This window comes from Myotis nattereri (genome assembly GCF_964212035.1).
Source record: "Myotis nattereri genome assembly, chromosome: 8".
In the NCBI taxonomy this organism is placed as follows: domain Eukaryota; kingdom Metazoa; phylum Chordata; class Mammalia; order Chiroptera; family Vespertilionidae; genus Myotis; species Myotis nattereri.
In genome coordinates, this window is record NC_138083.1 from 22,756,945 (window position 1) to 22,775,990 (window position 19,046).

Genomic DNA, 19,046 nt, shown 5'->3' on the forward strand with positions numbered 1-19,046 from the left:
CGTCTGCAGACCAACGCTCTATCCACTGAGCCAAACTGGTCAGGGCATACTTGATTCTTTTAAACTAGGTAGAGCTGTGCTTGCAAATTATATTTTAGGGGTACCATATCACATTTCTTTGTCTAAAAATTCACATGGTTCCAGCATTTGGAGGTGTCAAGAATGTAATTGACTCCATCCTTAGTCTTCCCTGGGTAAAATTGACTAGGACAGCCTGGCTGTTACACAAAATACAATTTTATTAAATTATGTTCATATGAAAATTCCAGTGAGAGTGGGAAGCAGGAGTACTAAGCAAGCCTATTTTTAAGATCATATGGAAAAATCACATGAAAGTAACAAAGAATATTGTGAAAAAAATGAATAATGAGAGGAAACTGGCCCAATCAGATAGAATATAATGTCAAGCTATCATAATTAAAGCCATTCGGTATCTGTGGGAATAGTTTCATCAATGGAACAGGATAATGTAGGTATAAATGCAAATACATGTGGGAATGTAATATGTAATAAAAATGAATTTCACATCAGTGGGTAAGAGATGAATTTGCCAACAAATTTATGTTAGGCAATTTGCTGACCATTTAAGAAAAAAGTGGTAGAGCAGGCCTTCCCCTGCAGTCCTTATGACAGAAGTAGTTCCTAATGGACTAAAGTTTTAAGTGTAAAAACTGAGATTATAAAAGTAATAATAAAAAACATGGACAGCCCTAACCTGTTTGGCTCAGTGGATAGAGCGTCGGCCTGTGAACTGAAAGGTCCCAGGTTCGATTCCGGCCAAAGGCATGTACCTTGGTTGCGGGCACATCCCCAGTAGGGATAAATGTCATTTTGGCATGTTAGCATAAAACTGGTGAATATTCTATTGAGATCCTCAACAATGTTTCTAACTCTCTATCCCTCTCCTTTCTTCTCTGTGAAAAATCAATAAAATATATTTTTTAAAAAAATGGACATCTTATATCATAATTTTGGATTACAGAAGGCCTTCCAGTAAAACTTCCAATACAGAAACTCTAAGGAAAAAAAGAATGATAAATTTGACACATAAACATTAAAAGCTTATCTATTACCAAAAAAAAAGTCTTAGAAAAAATTAAAAGATATATGACAAACCAGGAAAAACATTTGCAAAAATGTGACCACGACTTATTGACTGAGTATGTTAAGGTTCTGATTGTAGTTTGATGGAATGGAATGGGATTTCTGTCCTGAAACAAGTTAACTTTTCCTGTCTTTCACACTTTGGTAGATAAGGGATTTCAAAAGGGTCATTGGCTTCACTCAACTCTCCTCTTTAAAGAGTTAAATTATAGTGTTTAAAACAATGCTTATTACCAGGAAACTGCACATACTGTGGTACTGTGTAGAGATGGGTTTTGAGGAACAGGTGTAGGTCTCAGGGTTTGTAGTGAGAGGATCTGAGGCAGTGGTTTTGTTTTCTGCTCCCCCCCCCGCCCCCCCGCTCCCCGCTCCCCGCTTCCTCTTCATGTTTCTGTAGGCCTGTCATTTTCCTCCCTGTGCCTCAGCTTCTTTCTTCCCTTCCTTTGGTTTCTCACCTACCAAATGAATCTAGTAATAATCATTCCACTGGGATTTTTGTGAGGGCAGGAAATGATAGAATGCAGGTAAGTTTATACAAGTCCAATAGGATAATGGCAGCAATCTGTAGGTTTTTCTTCAAGGGCTGAATATAGTGGCACTTTATGAATGAGCCAATGCTTTGAACTTAGTGATTGGCTCCTCTCATTGTGTTATGTGATCTTCACATCATTGTGCTCATACGTCATGTCTATAAAAGACATGTAAACTTACAAAGGCATTTTTAGAGGAGAGGTCCTTGGTCTTTCAGGAAGTATAAACTGTTATCCTGCTTCTGTGTTTAAAGAATATTTGTAATCTTTATCATTCTTTTGGAGTTAGAGGTATGTGTTTTCATTAGAAAACATTCATTATTCCCCCATTGTTCATTTTCTTGCTCACCTGACCGCCCAACCATCTGTCTCTATGTGTATCAGTATATTTATTTTTCCCAAAGTACCAGTATGTGTAATTCCTCCAAGAGAAAATGGCATTCAAGTGATTTGGCATATAGACACTAAAAAGAAGAAAGAAATCCCCAGAAATGTGTTTAAAAGACAGAGGTTCTTTGTTCAGTGTGATTGGAAGATGGAACACTAGCAGCTGCCGTCCAACTACAGAATCACCATGTTGATAAGTTCTCACATGTTGAAGAGGAAGCATTGTATTAGGTTTCGCAAAAGGTGCTTGCTGGCATCAGGTAATGGCTGGTTGCTGCTTATGGGTAGGCATGAATCTCTAAAGCTGGCAGTACCCCTAGGTCTATGCCTTTCAGAACTGGTGGAGACACCAAGGACTATTAATCCAGTCTCCTAAATTTTCAAATGAGGGACTAATGCAAGGTTCAGAGAGGTGAGTGGATTGTCTAAGTTCAAGTAGGGTCCTGGGTGCCTGGCTCCATACCCCAGTGTTGTCTCCATTTGTGTTTTGTGTCTATCTGAGAATCTGTCTGTTTGTCTGTGACCCCACTCCATGGCTTCTTGGTCACAATTGATTGTTCTAGGTTTGATTCCTGACTAATACCAGGCCAGTTCGGTTCCCCGTCTTTCTGAGTCTGATTGATGGCCCCAAGAATGGTAAATCTGATAAAGAGAGGTAGTCTCTCTGGTGGATTAATGTCAGGTATACAGCTCAGGGCTTTGATGGGCATTGGCATCCCTAGTAGAGGAAGCTATTTTTGGCTGTTCTTGAAACCCATCACATCCTTACCCTTCCAGAAGTTTGGATTTTTTTCTCTTGGATTTTATGAGCCAGCAATCATTCTTTTTACTTAAAATCATTCTACTTGCAATTTTTGCACTAGCAATCAAAAGAATATTGATTAATATTCCCATTGACTTCTTTATTTTAATACTTAGAGTGATTCTCCTTTTCATTTCTTCAAATTCTTCATCCTTAAAGATTATGGCACAAAATACAATAAGTATTTGTCTCATTTGTTTATAGTCTGAGTTTACAATCTAAATGAATGTCCAGATTGTACACATTTGATCACAGTGAATGTGTTTCTTACCATCTGTAATTATAATTTCACTAGAGGTCTGGTGCACGAAAATTTGTGCACTCGGGGGGAAGGGGGGGTTCCTCAGCCTGGCCTATGCCCTCTCGCAATCTGGGACCCCTCGGGAGATAACGACCTGCTGCCTTAGGCCTGCTTCCGGGTGGCAGAGGGCAGGCCCAATCCCTAGGTGCAGCCCCTGGTCGGGCTCAGAGCAGGGCCGATTGGGGAGTTGGGGCACCGCCCCCTATCATGCACAGAGCAGGGTGATCCGGAGGTTGTGATGCCACCCTCAGTCACGCTCAGGGTAGGGCCGATTGGGAGGTTGGGGCACCGTCCCCTGTCACACTCAAGACAGGGTCGATGGGGAGGTTGCGGCGCCACCCCCTGTCACGCACAGAGCAGGGCCAATCAAGGGATTGGGGCACTGCCCCCTGTCACTGACAGAGCAGGGCCCATCAGTGGGGTTGGAGCTCCATACCCTGTCACGCACAGAGCAGGGTCCATCAGGGGGTTGGGCGCTGCCCTCTATCACCCACAGAGCAGGGCCAATCAGGGGGTTGGAGCGCCGCCACTGTCACACTCAGGGCAGGGCTGATGGGGAGGTTATGGCTCTACCCCGTCACATACAGAGCAGGGCCCGTGGTGGGGGGGTGGGGGGGGGTTTGGGGCGCCGCACCCTGTCACACACAGAGCAGGGTGCTGATCAGGGGTTTGGGGCGCTGCACCCTGTCACACACAGAGCTGCAGGGCGATCAGGGGGTTTGGGCGCTGCCCCCTGCCACGCTGATCCCGGTGCTGGGAGGCCTCGCGGCTCCGCTGATCCCAGTGCTGGGAGGCATATTACCCTTTTACTATATAGGGTAGAGGCCTGGTGCACGGGTGGGTGCCAGCTGGTTTGCCCTGAAGGGTGTCCTGGATCAGGGTGGGTGTCCCCACTGGGGTGCCTGGCCAGCTTGGGTGAGGGGATGATGGCTGTTTGCAGCTGGTCACACACCCTTCAGGGTGGGGGTCCCCACTGGGGGTGTCTGGCCAGTCTGGGTGAGGGGCTGAGGGCTGTTTTCAGGCTGGGGGTGACTGAAACTCCCAACTGCTCCTTTTTTTCTTTTTTTTTCTTTTTTTATTCTGGGCCAGCTTTAGCTCTGAGGCTTGGCTCCAGCTCTTAGGCCTCCGCTGCTGAAAGTAGGTTTCTGGCCTTTGCTTACAATGTTGCGATCCGGCTGGCTGAAGCCCGGTGGACTAAAGCAGGTTTCTGGGGTTTTGTTTAGCTTCTATATTTGTTACAATATTTCTTAAACTGGAAGCTCAGAGGCTGGCAAGGCAGGCGGGGAACGTTGGAGTCCTCCGTCACTGAAGCAAGCAAGCCTCATGTTAGTTTCAAGCTGCCTGGCTGCCGGCCGCCATCTTGGCTGGCAGTTAATTTGCATATTGCCCTGATTAGCCAATGGGAAGGGTAGCGGTCGTACGCCAATTACCATGTTTCTCTTTTATTAGATAGGATTCCAGAGCAGTTATAGATTGGGGCACTTAAATAATCTATTTGAGACATTTTATTAGGGTGAAGGAAGCTTAATTATTATTATTTCTTTAATCTTCTTCACTTATTTTAAGCAACTCCTTGCATATATATTAATATTTTCCCATTGATTTTTAGAGAGAGTGGAAGGGAGAGCGGAAGAGAGAGAGAGAGGAACATCAATATGAGAGAGAGACATCAATTGATTGCCTCCTATATGCACCCCTACTGAGGCCTTGTCTGGAAATTGAACCCATGCACCTTTGGTGCGCACGCTGATGCTCTGTCCACTGAGAAACACCAACCAGGGCAGACACCAGGTTTCTGTATGGGTACAGAAAGCATCTACCACGGTGCCCAACATGTCACTCCATGTTAATTTTTCTTTTCTTACTGGGAACAGTAAGAAATAGTGTTTCCTTTTACATAGAGAATATTTAACATCTTAATAGGGAGTTGACACCCTATCCCCACCGCTCCTAATTGCTGAGTGTCAGCTGAGCACTGGTTCCAGCTGTTGTAGAAGGTTATCCAGGTAGGTGCCTTAATAATCTTAATAATCTCATGATAGTCTTTGAGGAAAGAGTGGAGATAAACACATGTGTTTAAGCTGCTAAGTTTAACCAGAGTTCCCCCCAAATCCAGTTTGGTTGGCTTTTATTTTTACCAGCAAAATGCTATAAAGTATCTTCCTACCATCAGTATTGCCACCACCAAATGCTTAGCACCTTAGAGGTTACAAAGTTCACGTATATAAAATCAATCCTCACAACAACCCAGAAAGATGTCTTTTAATTAAAGAAGCTGAAGCATGGGTTGTTTTTAAATATGTCTTGCTTAAGAATACAATTGTGACCCTGGAACTCCCCCCCAAAAAAGAAAAAAAATCTTCTGTCTGAGTCAGTATTTTTTTTTTAAAATATCGCAGTGATAATATGAAATCTGAATACTTCCCATGAAAAATTTGGAATCTTTAGATATCGCTAATCCTTGTTTCATTAAATTATCGAATGAATTGATACAGAGGATGAGGAACCCTGATATTAAGCTTCCCTGGCGACCTGGGACCCCATCCCCTTCAGAGCACTCACATACTGTCTTATCATCCTCATGCCGCACACCACACAAGTCAGGAGTGTGTGAGTGTGTTCGTTTTGAGGAGGTTGGGCATGGGGATGGTGGTGCATGAGTGAAAGCATTTGTTAGTCACTAAGAGGGTTTGAAAGGTGAATCAGATATCCTCACCCCACAGACCTTGGGTCTGTATAAAGGCAGAGAGCTGAAGAACAGATTCAGTTAATAGGAAGAACGGGAGCCTGGAAGGACAGTTCATAAACATAGACCTTGGGGAAATGAGATACAAGGAGTCCAGTTTGGCTGGAGCATATCATGTGTAAAAATAAATAAGGTTGGGAAGGGAGAGAAGGGCTAGGCCAGGGTAAGGAGTTTGAACAGCATTCTTTGGGCAGTTGGGAGCCATTGATGGTTTTTGAATGGTTTAGTGATGTGATCATAGCTTGGGCACATATTTCTTATTAGAGTAAACTTTGATATCTCTGTTTCCCATGCCCTTCATATAAACAGCCCTGTTGGTTCTACTTACAGAATAAATCGTGGGCTTACCACTCTGCTCCACTGCCACTAGGCTCACCCAAGTCCCGGTCATCTCTCAGCTGGGTTGCCATGGCAGCTTCTTTGGTGGCTTGCTGCTTTCACTCTTGCTCTGCCAACCAGTCCAGTGCAAGTAAAAACTGCCATTGTCCTGGTTAAAGCCCTGCATCATCTTTTCATCACTCTTGGAGTAAAATCCAAACTCCTAGTGTAACCCTACATGGCCTGACACTGCCACTCTCTGAACACATGGTTTACCGTCTCTTCCCCTCTCTCACTTGGCTCTTGCCACTCTGGCCTCCTCTATATTTTCTGAACCCAAGCTCCTTCCCACCTCAGAGTCTGTGCATTTGCTTGGTTGACCTGCCTAGAATGCTCTTTCCCCAGACCTTCACATGATTATTAGCTCCTTACCAAAAGATGCCTTCCCTGCCCCTTGATGTACAGTAGTCCCTGACCCAGTCACACTCTCTGTCATTTACTGGGACTCATTTTCTTCATAGCACACTTGCTACTATCTAAATGGGTTTCTTTATTGACTTGAGTTTATTATCCCCCAACCTGCTCAACTAGATGTGAGCAGGTTTTGTTCACTGTGTGTGCGTTTTGTTCACTGCTGTATCGCCAATACTTAGAAAAGGTCTAACACACAGTGCATATGTATTGAATTAATAAAGTTAGAGATGTGAATGAGTGGAGCAGGGAGGCCAGACCGGAGCCTGCTGCAGTATGTGCAGTACAGGATGCACTGAGAGGTTTTTCAGAGGAAGCAAGGGGCAGAGGCAGTATTTGCCATGGCTTGGCATGCTGAGTCATTGGAGAGGGAAGAGATAGAGACATTTGAACTTGGACCAGTTATAAGGAACCCAGGATTCTTTTGGACACAACCAACCATCTTCATTATAATGCATCCTGTACTCCTGCCTTCAGAAGAACTTGAAGCCTCCAACTTCTGGTGCTCTTGGGTTTTATGACAAAACTGGGTGATTTACTGTAGATGTCCCCTCACTCCAACCAACCTGTCCTCCACCCACCCACCCACCCAACTCCTTAGAAGCTTAGGTTTCAGCTTTCATAGGTCTCCTTTGCCCGTTTTCTTTCCATTTTCTAAAAGGTCAGTTTTTTTTCTTGTCTGTCTTTTTCTCTGTCCTTATTGGGCCTTACCTTTTTTCTTCCTTTCCCCTCAGCTTACTGGGATATGAGGAAAGAGTGGAGATAAACGCATGTGTTTAAGCTACTAAGTTTAACCAGAGTTCCCCTCAAATGCAGTTTGGTTGGCTTTTATTTTTACCAATTTCTTTGATAGCACTTGGGTTCACATGTTTAAAGAAGATTTCCTCGGAGAGGAGGCAAGAGGGGTCCTAAAATGCGGTGCCCTTGAAATGCTCACGGCGGCTCAGTGTGAGATCCCAGAGACCAGTCATTTCCAACCACTGGACTCTCATAGAAATGTAGTTTCACCCTTATTTGTGTAATCTTTCGGGAGTGTTTTAACATGTTTGTAATAAAATTTGTGGCTTATTTAAAATTGAATTTAAGGTACTAAATCAAAGCTTTTGGTGGCATGCCCCTGACAGCAGGGAGAGCCTGGGAAGTGATCCCTAAGAGCTGATCAAAGGGAGTTGCTGAGCATTTTTTTCCCCCTGTATTTGTGTTTGGTCCTTTAATCTGGTAGTGTTTCCAGTTCCATTCTGAATACAGTAATGCACACTCCACCCCCACTCAAGTCTTCTTGGCAGCATCTGGCACCGTCTTTGCCAAATGACCCCTGTTCAGGCATCGGCCTGCCTTTGCTATCAAGCCTATACAAAGCAGAAACAATGGTGATTGTCAGGAAACGGGCATCGTTCAAGATCTTATTCATAGCACATTTTTGTTGTAGTAATCAAATGAAAATAGTAAAATTGACTGAGAAATGATCACTAGTCATTTCTGCCTAGGTTCACCTTTCCTGGCCAGTGAAGATGGTGTGCTTGGAGGAGTGATTGTTCTTCGATCTTGCAGATGTTCTGCAGAGCCTGACTCCTCCCAAAATAAGCAGACACTTCTAGGTAAGCTGGACATAAACAGTATGTGTGTGTCTTTCTTTCATATTTTCAAGACATGGAAAGATTTATATCCTTAAGTCAATAAGCTGTGGGAGAGCCAGGATGCTCTGTTGACATGTAACGTTCTCTAGTCTCCTGATCTTTTTGCATAGATAAACATCCAAAAGATGAATGTTTATTTCTGAGTCTGTGTGTAGAGAATAGTTTTCAAATGGCCTTAGAACCAAGGATCTTCACAAAAGCTCAGTATTAAGAATATGGGACCATGTATTTATCCCCTGCCTTATTCTACAAAACATTTGAGATGACCCATAACAATATACACAGTAACATAGAGTTCCTTCCTGTCCTCCCTCCCGAAAAGGAATCAGAACCATGTGAAGAACTACTGGCCTAGAAATCCATCCTGACTCCATCCCTTATTAGCTGCGACACCTTCATGCATCAGTCTTACTGCTCTTTGTCACTTCACATCTGTAAAATAAGGACATCTGCCATGTCCTCTCATAAAGCTGTGGTGAGGACAGACCAAATGAGTGTTTTTCAGATTTGCAGATGTTCATCCAGATGTGTGCTTTTGTGTCTAGCCAAATGCATCAGTGGGGATAAAACCCAGCCTGTCCTCCACTTGCCATGGCCCAAACTTGTAGGCTACCTCTCCCATGGGGTGTCTTTTTCTAATTCATTCACCCAGAGGGGGTATTTTAAAAAATCTGCATAAAGGTACCACATAAACTAGCAGGGAGCCCTGTATGTTATTTTTTTTAAATTGACTTTTAAATTGAAGTATACATACATGCAGAAAAGTGCACAAATCATAGCTGCAACTACTTGACAAATTATTACAAAGTGAACCCACCTATGTAAGCAGTACCCATATAAAAAATAGAACTTAACTACAACTCCAGAACACCCCTTGTAATCCCTGCCCGTCTCTATCCCCTCCAAAGTTAACCACTGTACTGACTTCTAACACCATGATTAGTTTTGCTTGGTTTTATATTTTATATAAATGGAATCATAGGATGTGTACTATTTGTGTCTGATGTGTTCAGTCAACCTTAAGCTTACTAGATTCATCCATCTTATTAGACATGTCATTAGTTTGTTCATTTCCATTGTTGTATAGTATTTCGTTGTATGGATATTCCAGTCTGTATTTATCCATTCTTCTCTAAGTATTTTTTATATGAGCAGTATAGGTAATGCACAGGTAGTTCAGACCTTTGTATCAAATTCCTTATAGAAAATGTGGGTGGTGCCTGAACTATGTTATATGATTGTTATGGATTGTTATAGTACAAGTGTCTTCATACCCTGAGCTTCTGTGAGTATAAAATAGAAGACTCAGCATTTCTTATGAATGTAAACAGTATTTTCTCTATAGAAGCCCAAAGAGCTTTCATAGAATCTCTCCCCTCATTCCTCAAAGGAAAAAAAATGTACTTTTATATAAAGGGCCTCTTTCTCCACCTGGATTCTGACCACCAACCTCATCATAGTTTTGGTAATCTCTCTTTCTACCCATTATACTTGGTACTGATTTGGCTTTGGGAAATTTTTTTTTAAATGGCCACCTTTTAAAAAAAACACAAGTCTATAATAATAAAAGCTTAATATGCTAATTAGACCGGATGAAGCCAGGGCTGCGAGGAAAATGCGGGTCTCGGATGCCTGCTGGTGGCTGGGTGCTGGAGGGAAGCCTGGGTCCTGGGTGCCAGAGGGAAGCCAGTGCTGGCGGCTAAGGGAAGAAAGACCTACTCTTGCATGAATTTCGTGCATCGGGCCTCTAGTAAATAAATAAATGGCCACCTTTTGTTAAACTAAGGCACATTAGCCATTTGCTTCTTAATCATTGCTGAATCTTTTGACTATCTTTTCCAGTAGATAATAGGGAGTTTGGTTTTAGAATATGCAGAGGTTGTAGCTGGGCCTTCCAAAAGAACTCAGAATAACCCTTGGTACGCGGAGTTGGGAGGGCAGTTATTAAAACTGCTTTGTGGACTGATCCAGACAGAGGGTCACTTCTTTACTGAGCCTGGACTCTTGCCCATTAGAGTTAATCCTGAAGATTGTAAGGTATTTTTGGTGGTATCATATAGAAATGCATATTTAAGGATAACTCATAGAATTTTTGCTTATGTTAAATAGCTTTTATTAGCAAGTTAGTAATTTTCTCTGTCTTAAGAAGAATGAAATGTAATGCCAATTTATGAAATAAGTGAAATTTGTTAAAGTGAACTAGAGGGATTGATGTTTGTGAGGTTAATCTACTACAGCCCAGTGAATACTAGTATCAACTCATAGATGCTCCAAACTACATGGTTGTTTACATTTTTGGCTTTGAAAAAGTTATGTATATTCAGTATGTAGTAAGAAAGCAAACATGGTGCAGAAGGATAGGAAGGGAGACGGAAAAGCCATCTCTGCTGCCCCATTCTCAGAGATCCAGTCTCTGGATCTGGTTATTCTCATGGGAAGCACCTTCACTCTATGGGATGTATTCATGCTTCTATTTCTGGATTAGTCAGTAACTTATGCCTCTTGGAGGGGGGGGTGGGGGTGGGAATTAACACAACTCACACCAGTTCCACTCCCCTTTCCTCCTGACTTTTGTTAGACTTCTACTCTAGCTTGAAATTATGTTTTTTAATTTTATTGCTACTTTAACACACTATTTCTTGATTCATCAAATTTATATAATCAACTATCCCTCACCCTTAAACTATGTAAGAATAGGAAAGTTCATGTGCTCCTTTCCTTTTTCCTCCTTCTCTCACTCCCAACCCTACCTAACCTCTAGCAACCATACCATTATTTTCATGGTTATTAACATTTACATTCTGTTCTGTAGCTATACTTGTCTCTACTTATCTTTGATTAGAGGTTGATTCCCCAGTTAGTAATCAGCATGGACAGTATCAAGATTGTGTAAATAGTATTCACTGCAGATCCCAGTAGTGGAGGATTGATTATACCTGTAAGGGAAGTGTCTGTCATAAACCTCTGCCTGCAAAAGGAGAATATTTCAAATGTGAAGCTCAGGTGGATTCTCCTGTGTGGCACCCTATCAGTTGCCCCAAATCAGGCCACAACTTCATTTGCTTCATGTTTGGACCATGACTTCTCATTTATCTATACATATAAAGAGGTAATATGCTAATTGCCATTACAGTGTCCCCATAACGACCAATTTGCATATTGATGTGTGCGCAGCAGGGGCGGGTGGCTGGAGCCAAGTTCCCCAGGGTCTGAGATTATCTCCTGACAGGAGCCTGGACTGCAAAGAAGGAAGAGGAAGCGGCCACGGGGAGCTCTTCCAATCCCCCTGCAAGGACACCCTACCGCAGCCCCCGCATCCCTGGGGGGATGGATGGACATCCTACCCCAGTCCCCGCACCCCCGAGGGGGATGGGGAAGCTGACCAGATGGGGAGAAGACCCAACCTCCGGGTAGCTGCAGCACACACCTCTGACTCCCGATCTCTTCCCCCCCCCCCACCCCCCCCCCGCCAGCCCCACCAGGGGCACCCACAACAATAGCACACTGGCAACCACCTGTCAGCACCCCTGAGGCACCAGGGCCCACGGCCCACTGCTGCTGGGCCCCCTCTGCTGAGGCCGGGCACACCTCTCCTCCTTACAGCTCCAGACCTGGATGGAGGCAGGCCTGAGTGGCCCCCCCAGGGTCAGACTCTTGACCACCCCCCACCCTCGCAGTAGTGCTGTCTCTGCGGGGAAGTGCGCTGAACCTGGCAGGGGGCACCGCTAAACCCCGCCCTCCTAGCCCATCTGGCTCCACCCTGGCCCTGCCCCCACCTGGCTCCAGGAGATTGGAGCCCCACCCTGAGCAGGTACTGCTTCGAAACAGCAACCTACAATTTAAAGAATGGCGCCAAGCGGGAAGGTTTGACAATTACTCCCCATTCAGCTTTGCCGCCTCCCTAATGCCCCCCTAACTCCCTGCCCCACCGCCAGTGCCTCCAGGGACAACCACCGCTACAGGGCTGCTGGCCAGAGTCCGCCCTCCGAGGCCTGCGGAACCCTCTGCAAAGCTTCCATAGCTACAGTCCCAGGAAACAATCATGCCCTCCTCCCCTAATCAGCACCTGCTACCTGCGAGGGTACCCATGGGCTTAAAAATAACAATCCCTTCCCGTTTAGACATCACTTACTTGATGAAACATTTCTAGGTTTATTAGCTCAGAAACTCCTCATGACAACCCAGGGAGGAAGGCGAAGAAGAGATTACAATTCCCATGGTATGTGCGTATGTATTCAGAAATGAAGCTCAGAGAGGAAAAGTTTCAAGCTCACTGGTTCCCAAGGTGCAGCACACACTCCACGAGGGGGGTGGGGGGGGGGCAATTTGATTTTAAGTGGGGGCAATTTGAGAATGAGTTAAGAGTGATTTTTTTTGCATTTCTTCTTTTTCTATGGGGCCTCATCTACAGTGTATCCTACATAATAAAAGGCTAATATGCAAGTGACCGAATGGTGGAATGACCGGTCATTATGGTGCATGCTGACCACCAGTGGGCAGACACTCAATGCAGGAGCTGCCCCCTGGTGGTCAGTGCACTTCCACAGGGGGAGCACTGCTCAGCCAGAAGCCAGGCTCACAGCTGGTGAGCACAGCGGCAGTGGTGGGAGCCTCTCCTGCCTCCGTGGCGGTGCTGAGGATCTGACTGATGTCTTAGGCCCACTCAGCCATCAGTCGGACATTCCCCCAGGGCTCCTGGACTGCTGGAGGGTGCAGGCGAGGCTGAGGGGACCGCCCCCCCCCCCCCGCCCCCAAGTGCATGAATTTTGTGTAACGGGGCCTCGAGGTGCTTTATAAAACTCATGGCTCCTTAATACTTAGTAGTATCTGCTAACCAAGACTTCTCAGGCACCTTTCTTTCTTACACATCCAAATAAAACAAAATAAGGTCCAAAAGCCCTAGCCAGTTTTGCGCAGTAGTTAGAGCCTTTGCCCATAAATTGTTTGCAAGAGGTAGAGCTTAATTCCTCTCCCCTGAGTGTCCCTACCAATGAATAAAAATATGGCAAAGTGACAGTGTGTGACTTCTGAGGAGAGGTCAAAAGAGGCATTGTGGCTTCCTCCTTACTGTCACTGTTGGAACACTCATTCTGGGAAAGACCAACAGCCATCTTGTGAGGACATTCATTCAAGCAGCATGTGGCATAAAAGTGTGACCTCCTTCCAACACCCAGTGAGGCATGGAGACTTTCTGCCAACAGTCTTAGCTCTGAGTGTGAGCCTTCAGATGCCTGCAGCTGTGGGAAGATTCCTTGATTGAAATCTCATGAGAAAGTCCTTAATTCCTCACTCACAGTAATCTTACCTAATAATAGACAAACATACAAATTGATCATACTTTCGCTACACCTTAAGCCACACCCAACAGCCAATCAGAGCGACTATATGCAAATTAACCCAACCAAGATGGCGGCCGGCAGCCACGAAGCTGGAGCTAGCAGGAGGCTTCCTTGCTCCAGTGATGGAGGAAGCCAGCCTGCCACCGGCTCTGAGCTCCACTCAAAAGCAACAAAGTTTCAATTATAGAAGGTAAATAAACCCCAGATACCTGCTTCCAGTCGCCATGGCCACGGAGCTGGAGCGAATGAAAAAAAAAGGAAAGGCTGGGAGCTTCAGTCGCCAGGGGGCTTGGTCAGTCTGAAAACAGCCGTCAGCCCCTCACCCAGGCTGGCTAGGCACCCCAGTGGGGCCCCCCACCCTGAAGGGGGTTTGGGCAGCCTGAAAACAGCCATCAGCCCCTCACCCAGGCTGGCCAGGCACCCCAGTGGGGACCCCCACCCTGATCCAGGACACCCTTCAGGGCAAACCAGCCGGCCCCCACCCGTTCACCAGGCCTCTATCCTATATAGTAAAAGGGTAATATGCCTCCCAGCACCGGGATCAGCGGAGCCGCGAGGCCTCCCGGTACCAGGATCAGCGTGACAGGGGCAGCGCCCAAACCCCCTGATCGCCCTGCGTCTCTGTGTGTGACAGGGGGCGGGGCCACAACCTCCTTATCCGCCATGCTCTGTTGGTGACGGGAAGGTGCCCCAACCCCCTGATCAGCCCTGCGGCTCTGTGTGTGACAGAGTGCGGCGCCCCAAACCCTCCCCCCTCCCCCCCCCCACCGGGCCCTGCTCTGTGTGTGACGGGGTAGAGCCATAATCGGCCCTGCCCTGAGTGTGACAGGGTGCGGCACCCCAACCCCCTGATCCGCCCTGCTCTGTGTGTGACAGGGGGCGGTGCCCCAACTCCCCTATCAGACCTACTCTGTGAGTGACGGGGGAGCTCCTCAACCCCCTGATGGGCCCTGCTCTCTGCGTGACGGGGGGAGCTCCCCAACCCCCTGATCGACCCTGCTCTGTGCATGACAGGGTACGGAGCCCCACCCCCCGATGGGCCCTGCTCTGTGAGTGACAGGGGGCATAGCCTCAACCCCCTGATTGGCCCTGCTCTGTGCATGACAGGGGATGGCGCTGCAACCTCCCCATCGACCCTGCCTTGAGTGTGACGGGGCGGTGCCCCAACCCCCCAATTGGCCCTACCCTGAGCGTGACTGAGGGTGGCACCGCAACCTTCCGATCCGCCCTGCTCTGTGCATGACAGAAGGCGGCGCCCCAACTCCCCAATCAGCCCTGCTCTGAGCCCGACCAGGGGCTGCACCTAGGGATTGGGCCTGCCCTCTGCCACCCGGGAGCAGGCCTAAGGCAGCAGGTCGTTATCTCCCGAGGGGTCCCAGACTGCGAGAGGGCACAGGCCGTGCTGAGGGACCCCCCTCTACCCCCCGTGTGCACAAATTTTTGTGCACCGGGCCTCTAGTAATAATAATAAAAGGCTAATATGCAAATTGACTGAATGGCAGAATGGCCAGTTGCTATGATGTGCACTGGCCACCAGGGGGCAGACGCCCAATGCAGGAGCTGCCCCCTGTGGTCAGTGCACTTCCATATGGGGAGTGCCACTCAGCCAGAAGCTGTCTCATGGCTGGCCAGCACAGTGGTGGTGGCAGGAGCCTCTCCCACCTCCGTGGCAGCACTAAGAATGTCCAACTAACGGTTTAGGCTCGATCCTTTGGGGGCCTAAGCCTTTAGTCAGACATCCCCCGAGGGCTCCCTGGCTGCCAGAAGGATGTCTGACTGCAAGCTTAGGCCTGATCCCCTGGGGAGTGGGCCTAAGTCAACAGGTGGACATCCTCCAAGGGGTCCTGGACTGCAAATGGGTGCAGGCCGGGCTGAGGGACCCCCTCGCCCCGAGTGCACAAATTTTTGTGCACCGGGCCTCTAGTTCTATATAATAAAAGGGTAATATGCAAATTGACCCTAACAGCAGAACGACTGGGAATGACTGGTCACTGTGACACACACTGACCACCAGGGGGCAGACGCTCAATGCAGGAGTTGCCCCCTGGTGGTCAGTGCGCTCCCAAAGGGGGAGCTCTGCTCAGCCACAAGCCAGGCTGACGGCTGCCAGTGCAGCGGTGGTGGTGGGAGCCTCTCCCGCCTGCTCAGCAGTGCTAAGGATGTCCGACTGCAGCTTAGGCCTGCTCCCTGCTGGCAAGTGGACATCCCCCGAAGGCTGCTGGGCTGCCAGAGGGATGTCTGACTGCCAGCTTGGGCCCGATCCCCCAGGATGTGGGCCTAAGCCAGCAGGTGGACATCCTCCGAGGGGTCCCAGACTGCAAGAGGACATAGGCCGGGCTGTGGGACCCCCCTGAGTGCACAAATTTTTGTGCACCAGGCCTCTAGTTGAAATAATAAATGTTTGTTGTTTGAAACCGCTAGATTTTTGTGATAATTTATGCAGCAATAGATAACTAATAAACCTTCAGAATCCTCTCACTGCCAAATGGCCCTCTAATTTGTCTAACAATCTACAATGACAAATCAGGATGCTCTATTGCATCTGTAGGCAACTCAGACTGTCAGACTTTAGCATGTATCACTGAATACTGGTCCTCTTCTTTGGAGCCTCTGGGACAAATGTGATCAGTGCCCTCCACTTTGCAGGCCCTAGTCACTCATTTCCAGACTGTCTCCTTACCACCTCTACTCATCTTCCACTTCCATACTTCCACCAGACTTCTCTCTATATAGAGAACCCAACTATGGTCTGAAAAACAAGTGAAGTTAGGAGAAAATCAGACTGTCCTGAAGCAGAAAGGGAAAAATAGAGAACTTTACCCAACTGTGACTTAGAGAGCTACACCAATCCCAGGATCAGAGGGATGATAGTGGTTAAAACAAGAGCCATATAAGTATATGTAATTAGTTTGTTGTATCCCTAAGTAAATGTTGAATAACTTCCTATAAAAATATATATATATTCTTTATCACTCTCATGCTCTCTACTTTTATTTCTTCAATGAGGTTGCACACATATACACACTCACAGTCCTACCTCAGTTGCTCATTTCCCTACAAGGGGGATGGGAACTACTTAACTTGATGGGAAATGCACTTCCTTCATATGACCCCAGAACACGCTTTCAGTGCTGTTTCTGACTGCTACTTGTTTTTCTCCACTCATCTGCGAAGCCCCAAGTTCTGGCCACTCCAAATTGCTTAGTCTTCTTCCAGAGTGTCATTCCCACTCCCCCCCCCAACCCCCCCACCCCCAGTAACTTTCACAAGCTGTCACTGGTGCTTGAAATGCCCTGGGCCAATTACATTCCTTCTTTAAGACCTGCATCAGAAGGGAATCTGCCTACAATCCTTTGGAAGCCCTTCTCCCAGGTGATTTGTTCCTTCCTTGTGTTCTTTTTGCAACATGCAGTTGGCACTCACCATGACACATCCTAGTCCTGTGTTAAAGTGTCTGCTCCTCCCTCCAGGCCAGCACATCTAAACTTTTTTTCTGAAATCAATCATTTCAAAGGAATAGTGAACCCTAGTAACTCACATGGACGGTACAGGGGTTTGAAATATCTTTTCCATTATTAGAAGATTCCACTGCCTTATAAGACTTGTACCACCAGATTGTGAATCATTTGAGGACAAGGATTATCTCGTATCCAAACTTTCTACTTACCCTCCATAGTAGGCTCCCAATAATTAATAGATGAATAAATTAAGCACCAAATGGAATTTCCTTATTTGATAATGTAGCAGAAATTTTGAAAGAAATTGGCCGCTCTTTTAGGAAAAATGAAAAGTCACATAAAATAACCTCACAAGCTTTCAAAAACAAATAATATGGGTAGAAAGTGTTGGATAATGATGAGTGCACAGGAACAAGAAGACAGTTTGGAGACAGTTTAAATGGATCGCAGAAGACAGCCCCAACAAACAGCCTTGTAAAAGGACAATTTGGATGTGAATGTGTTTGTAGCACCCGTCCCATCACCTCCCACCCCCCAGATCACAAAATGCTGGCAAAGCTTAGCCTACAAATCACTGCTTTAATGCAAAGCAAATGCTTGTCCCTGGAATGAAACAGCTGAGAAGAATTAATTTTCCCTGCTATTAGAGAAGAAAAACCAATATATTTTTACCTGCTAAAGTACAATTACATGTGCTTTCCAGGCCACTATAGAAGTGCTTTATTAAGGCCACTGTATATAGTATGGTTAATAATAGTATAAATAAATACACATTCGTTTTAAGCTTGTGATTCAATACAAGTACTTAGAATGTATGCAAATATGTAGCATAAGAAACCAATCTCACTATATGGGTACATTTTCTCTCTTGTAGCCTGCTTTCCCTCTGCTGTGGGGAGCCTGATAGACTTTGTGAACTTCAGCAGTACTGCCTTAGAGTGATTAGTAGGAAGCAGTGAGCATGGAGATCAATGAGAAACAGACTTCATGTATTTAAGGGAAATTTTAAGCAATTCAGAATAGGAGGCATAGGGACCCTTAAAAGGGTGAAAAGGCTGTTTGACCAGCGGCCTTTGTGATAAGCCTATGTTGGAATCCTTCGTTTTAAATAGATTTGAGGCCCACAGTTAAGCCAGTGCCTGATCATCTGGTGAGCACACATGGTAATTTTTACTTTCCCTTGAAGTTACCCTCACCGTATTCAGTCAGGTTCTTGCAATCTAGGTATATGTTCATGATTCTGACAATGGAGTTTATACATAATATTCCAAAATTTTATATGGAACCAAAAAAGATCTCGAATAGTCTCAGCAATCTTGAGAAAAGAACAAACTTAGAGGTATCACAATCCCTGATGTCAAACTCTACTACAAGGCCGTTGTAATCAAAACAGAGTGGTCCTCGCATGAGAACAGGCATATAGGTCAATGGAAAGGGCAGAGAGCCTGGATATCAGCCTACACCCAACTGATATTTGACAAAGAAGCTAAGAGTATGCAATGGAGTAAAGACAGTCTGTTCAATAAATGGTGTTGGGAAAATTGAATGGATACATGCAAAAAAAAAAAAAAAAAGAAAGAAACTAGACCACCAACTTACACCATACACAAGAATAAACACAAAATGGATAAAATAATTAAATATAATATCAGATGGCCCCTGATAAATCAGCTCCTCCAGGTCCTCAGCCCACACAGAGGCAGGGCAGCCAACACACCAACACAGGACCACGCGCTCACTGAACTGCACACATAGAGCTCCGAGGAGTGTTCACAGGTCTTGACTGTGAACCATAAAAATCCTGGAAGAAAGCATAGACAATAAAATCTCAGGCATCTCTCATAGCAATATTTTTACCGACATATCTCTCAGGGCAAGGGAAATAAAGGAAAAAATAAACAAATAGCACTACATCAAACTAAAAAGCTGCACCGTGAAAGAAACCATCAACAA

At 45.9% G+C, this 19,046-nt stretch overlaps 1 protein-coding gene across 2 annotated transcripts in view; it reads left to right on the plus strand.

Annotated features, from left to right (window-relative positions):
- The window catches only part of TASP1 (taspase 1), a 249,297-nt gene that overhangs the window by 190,128 nt on the left and 40,123 nt on the right, over positions 1–19,046 (plus strand). For both annotated transcript variants that reach the window (XM_081097445.1, XM_081097446.1), the window contains exon 12: positions 8,147–8,257. In XM_081097445.1, the coding sequence (XP_080953571.1) occupies positions 8,147–8,257 (111 nt within the window). The remainder of the gene's footprint in view (positions 1–8,146; positions 8,258–19,046) is intronic.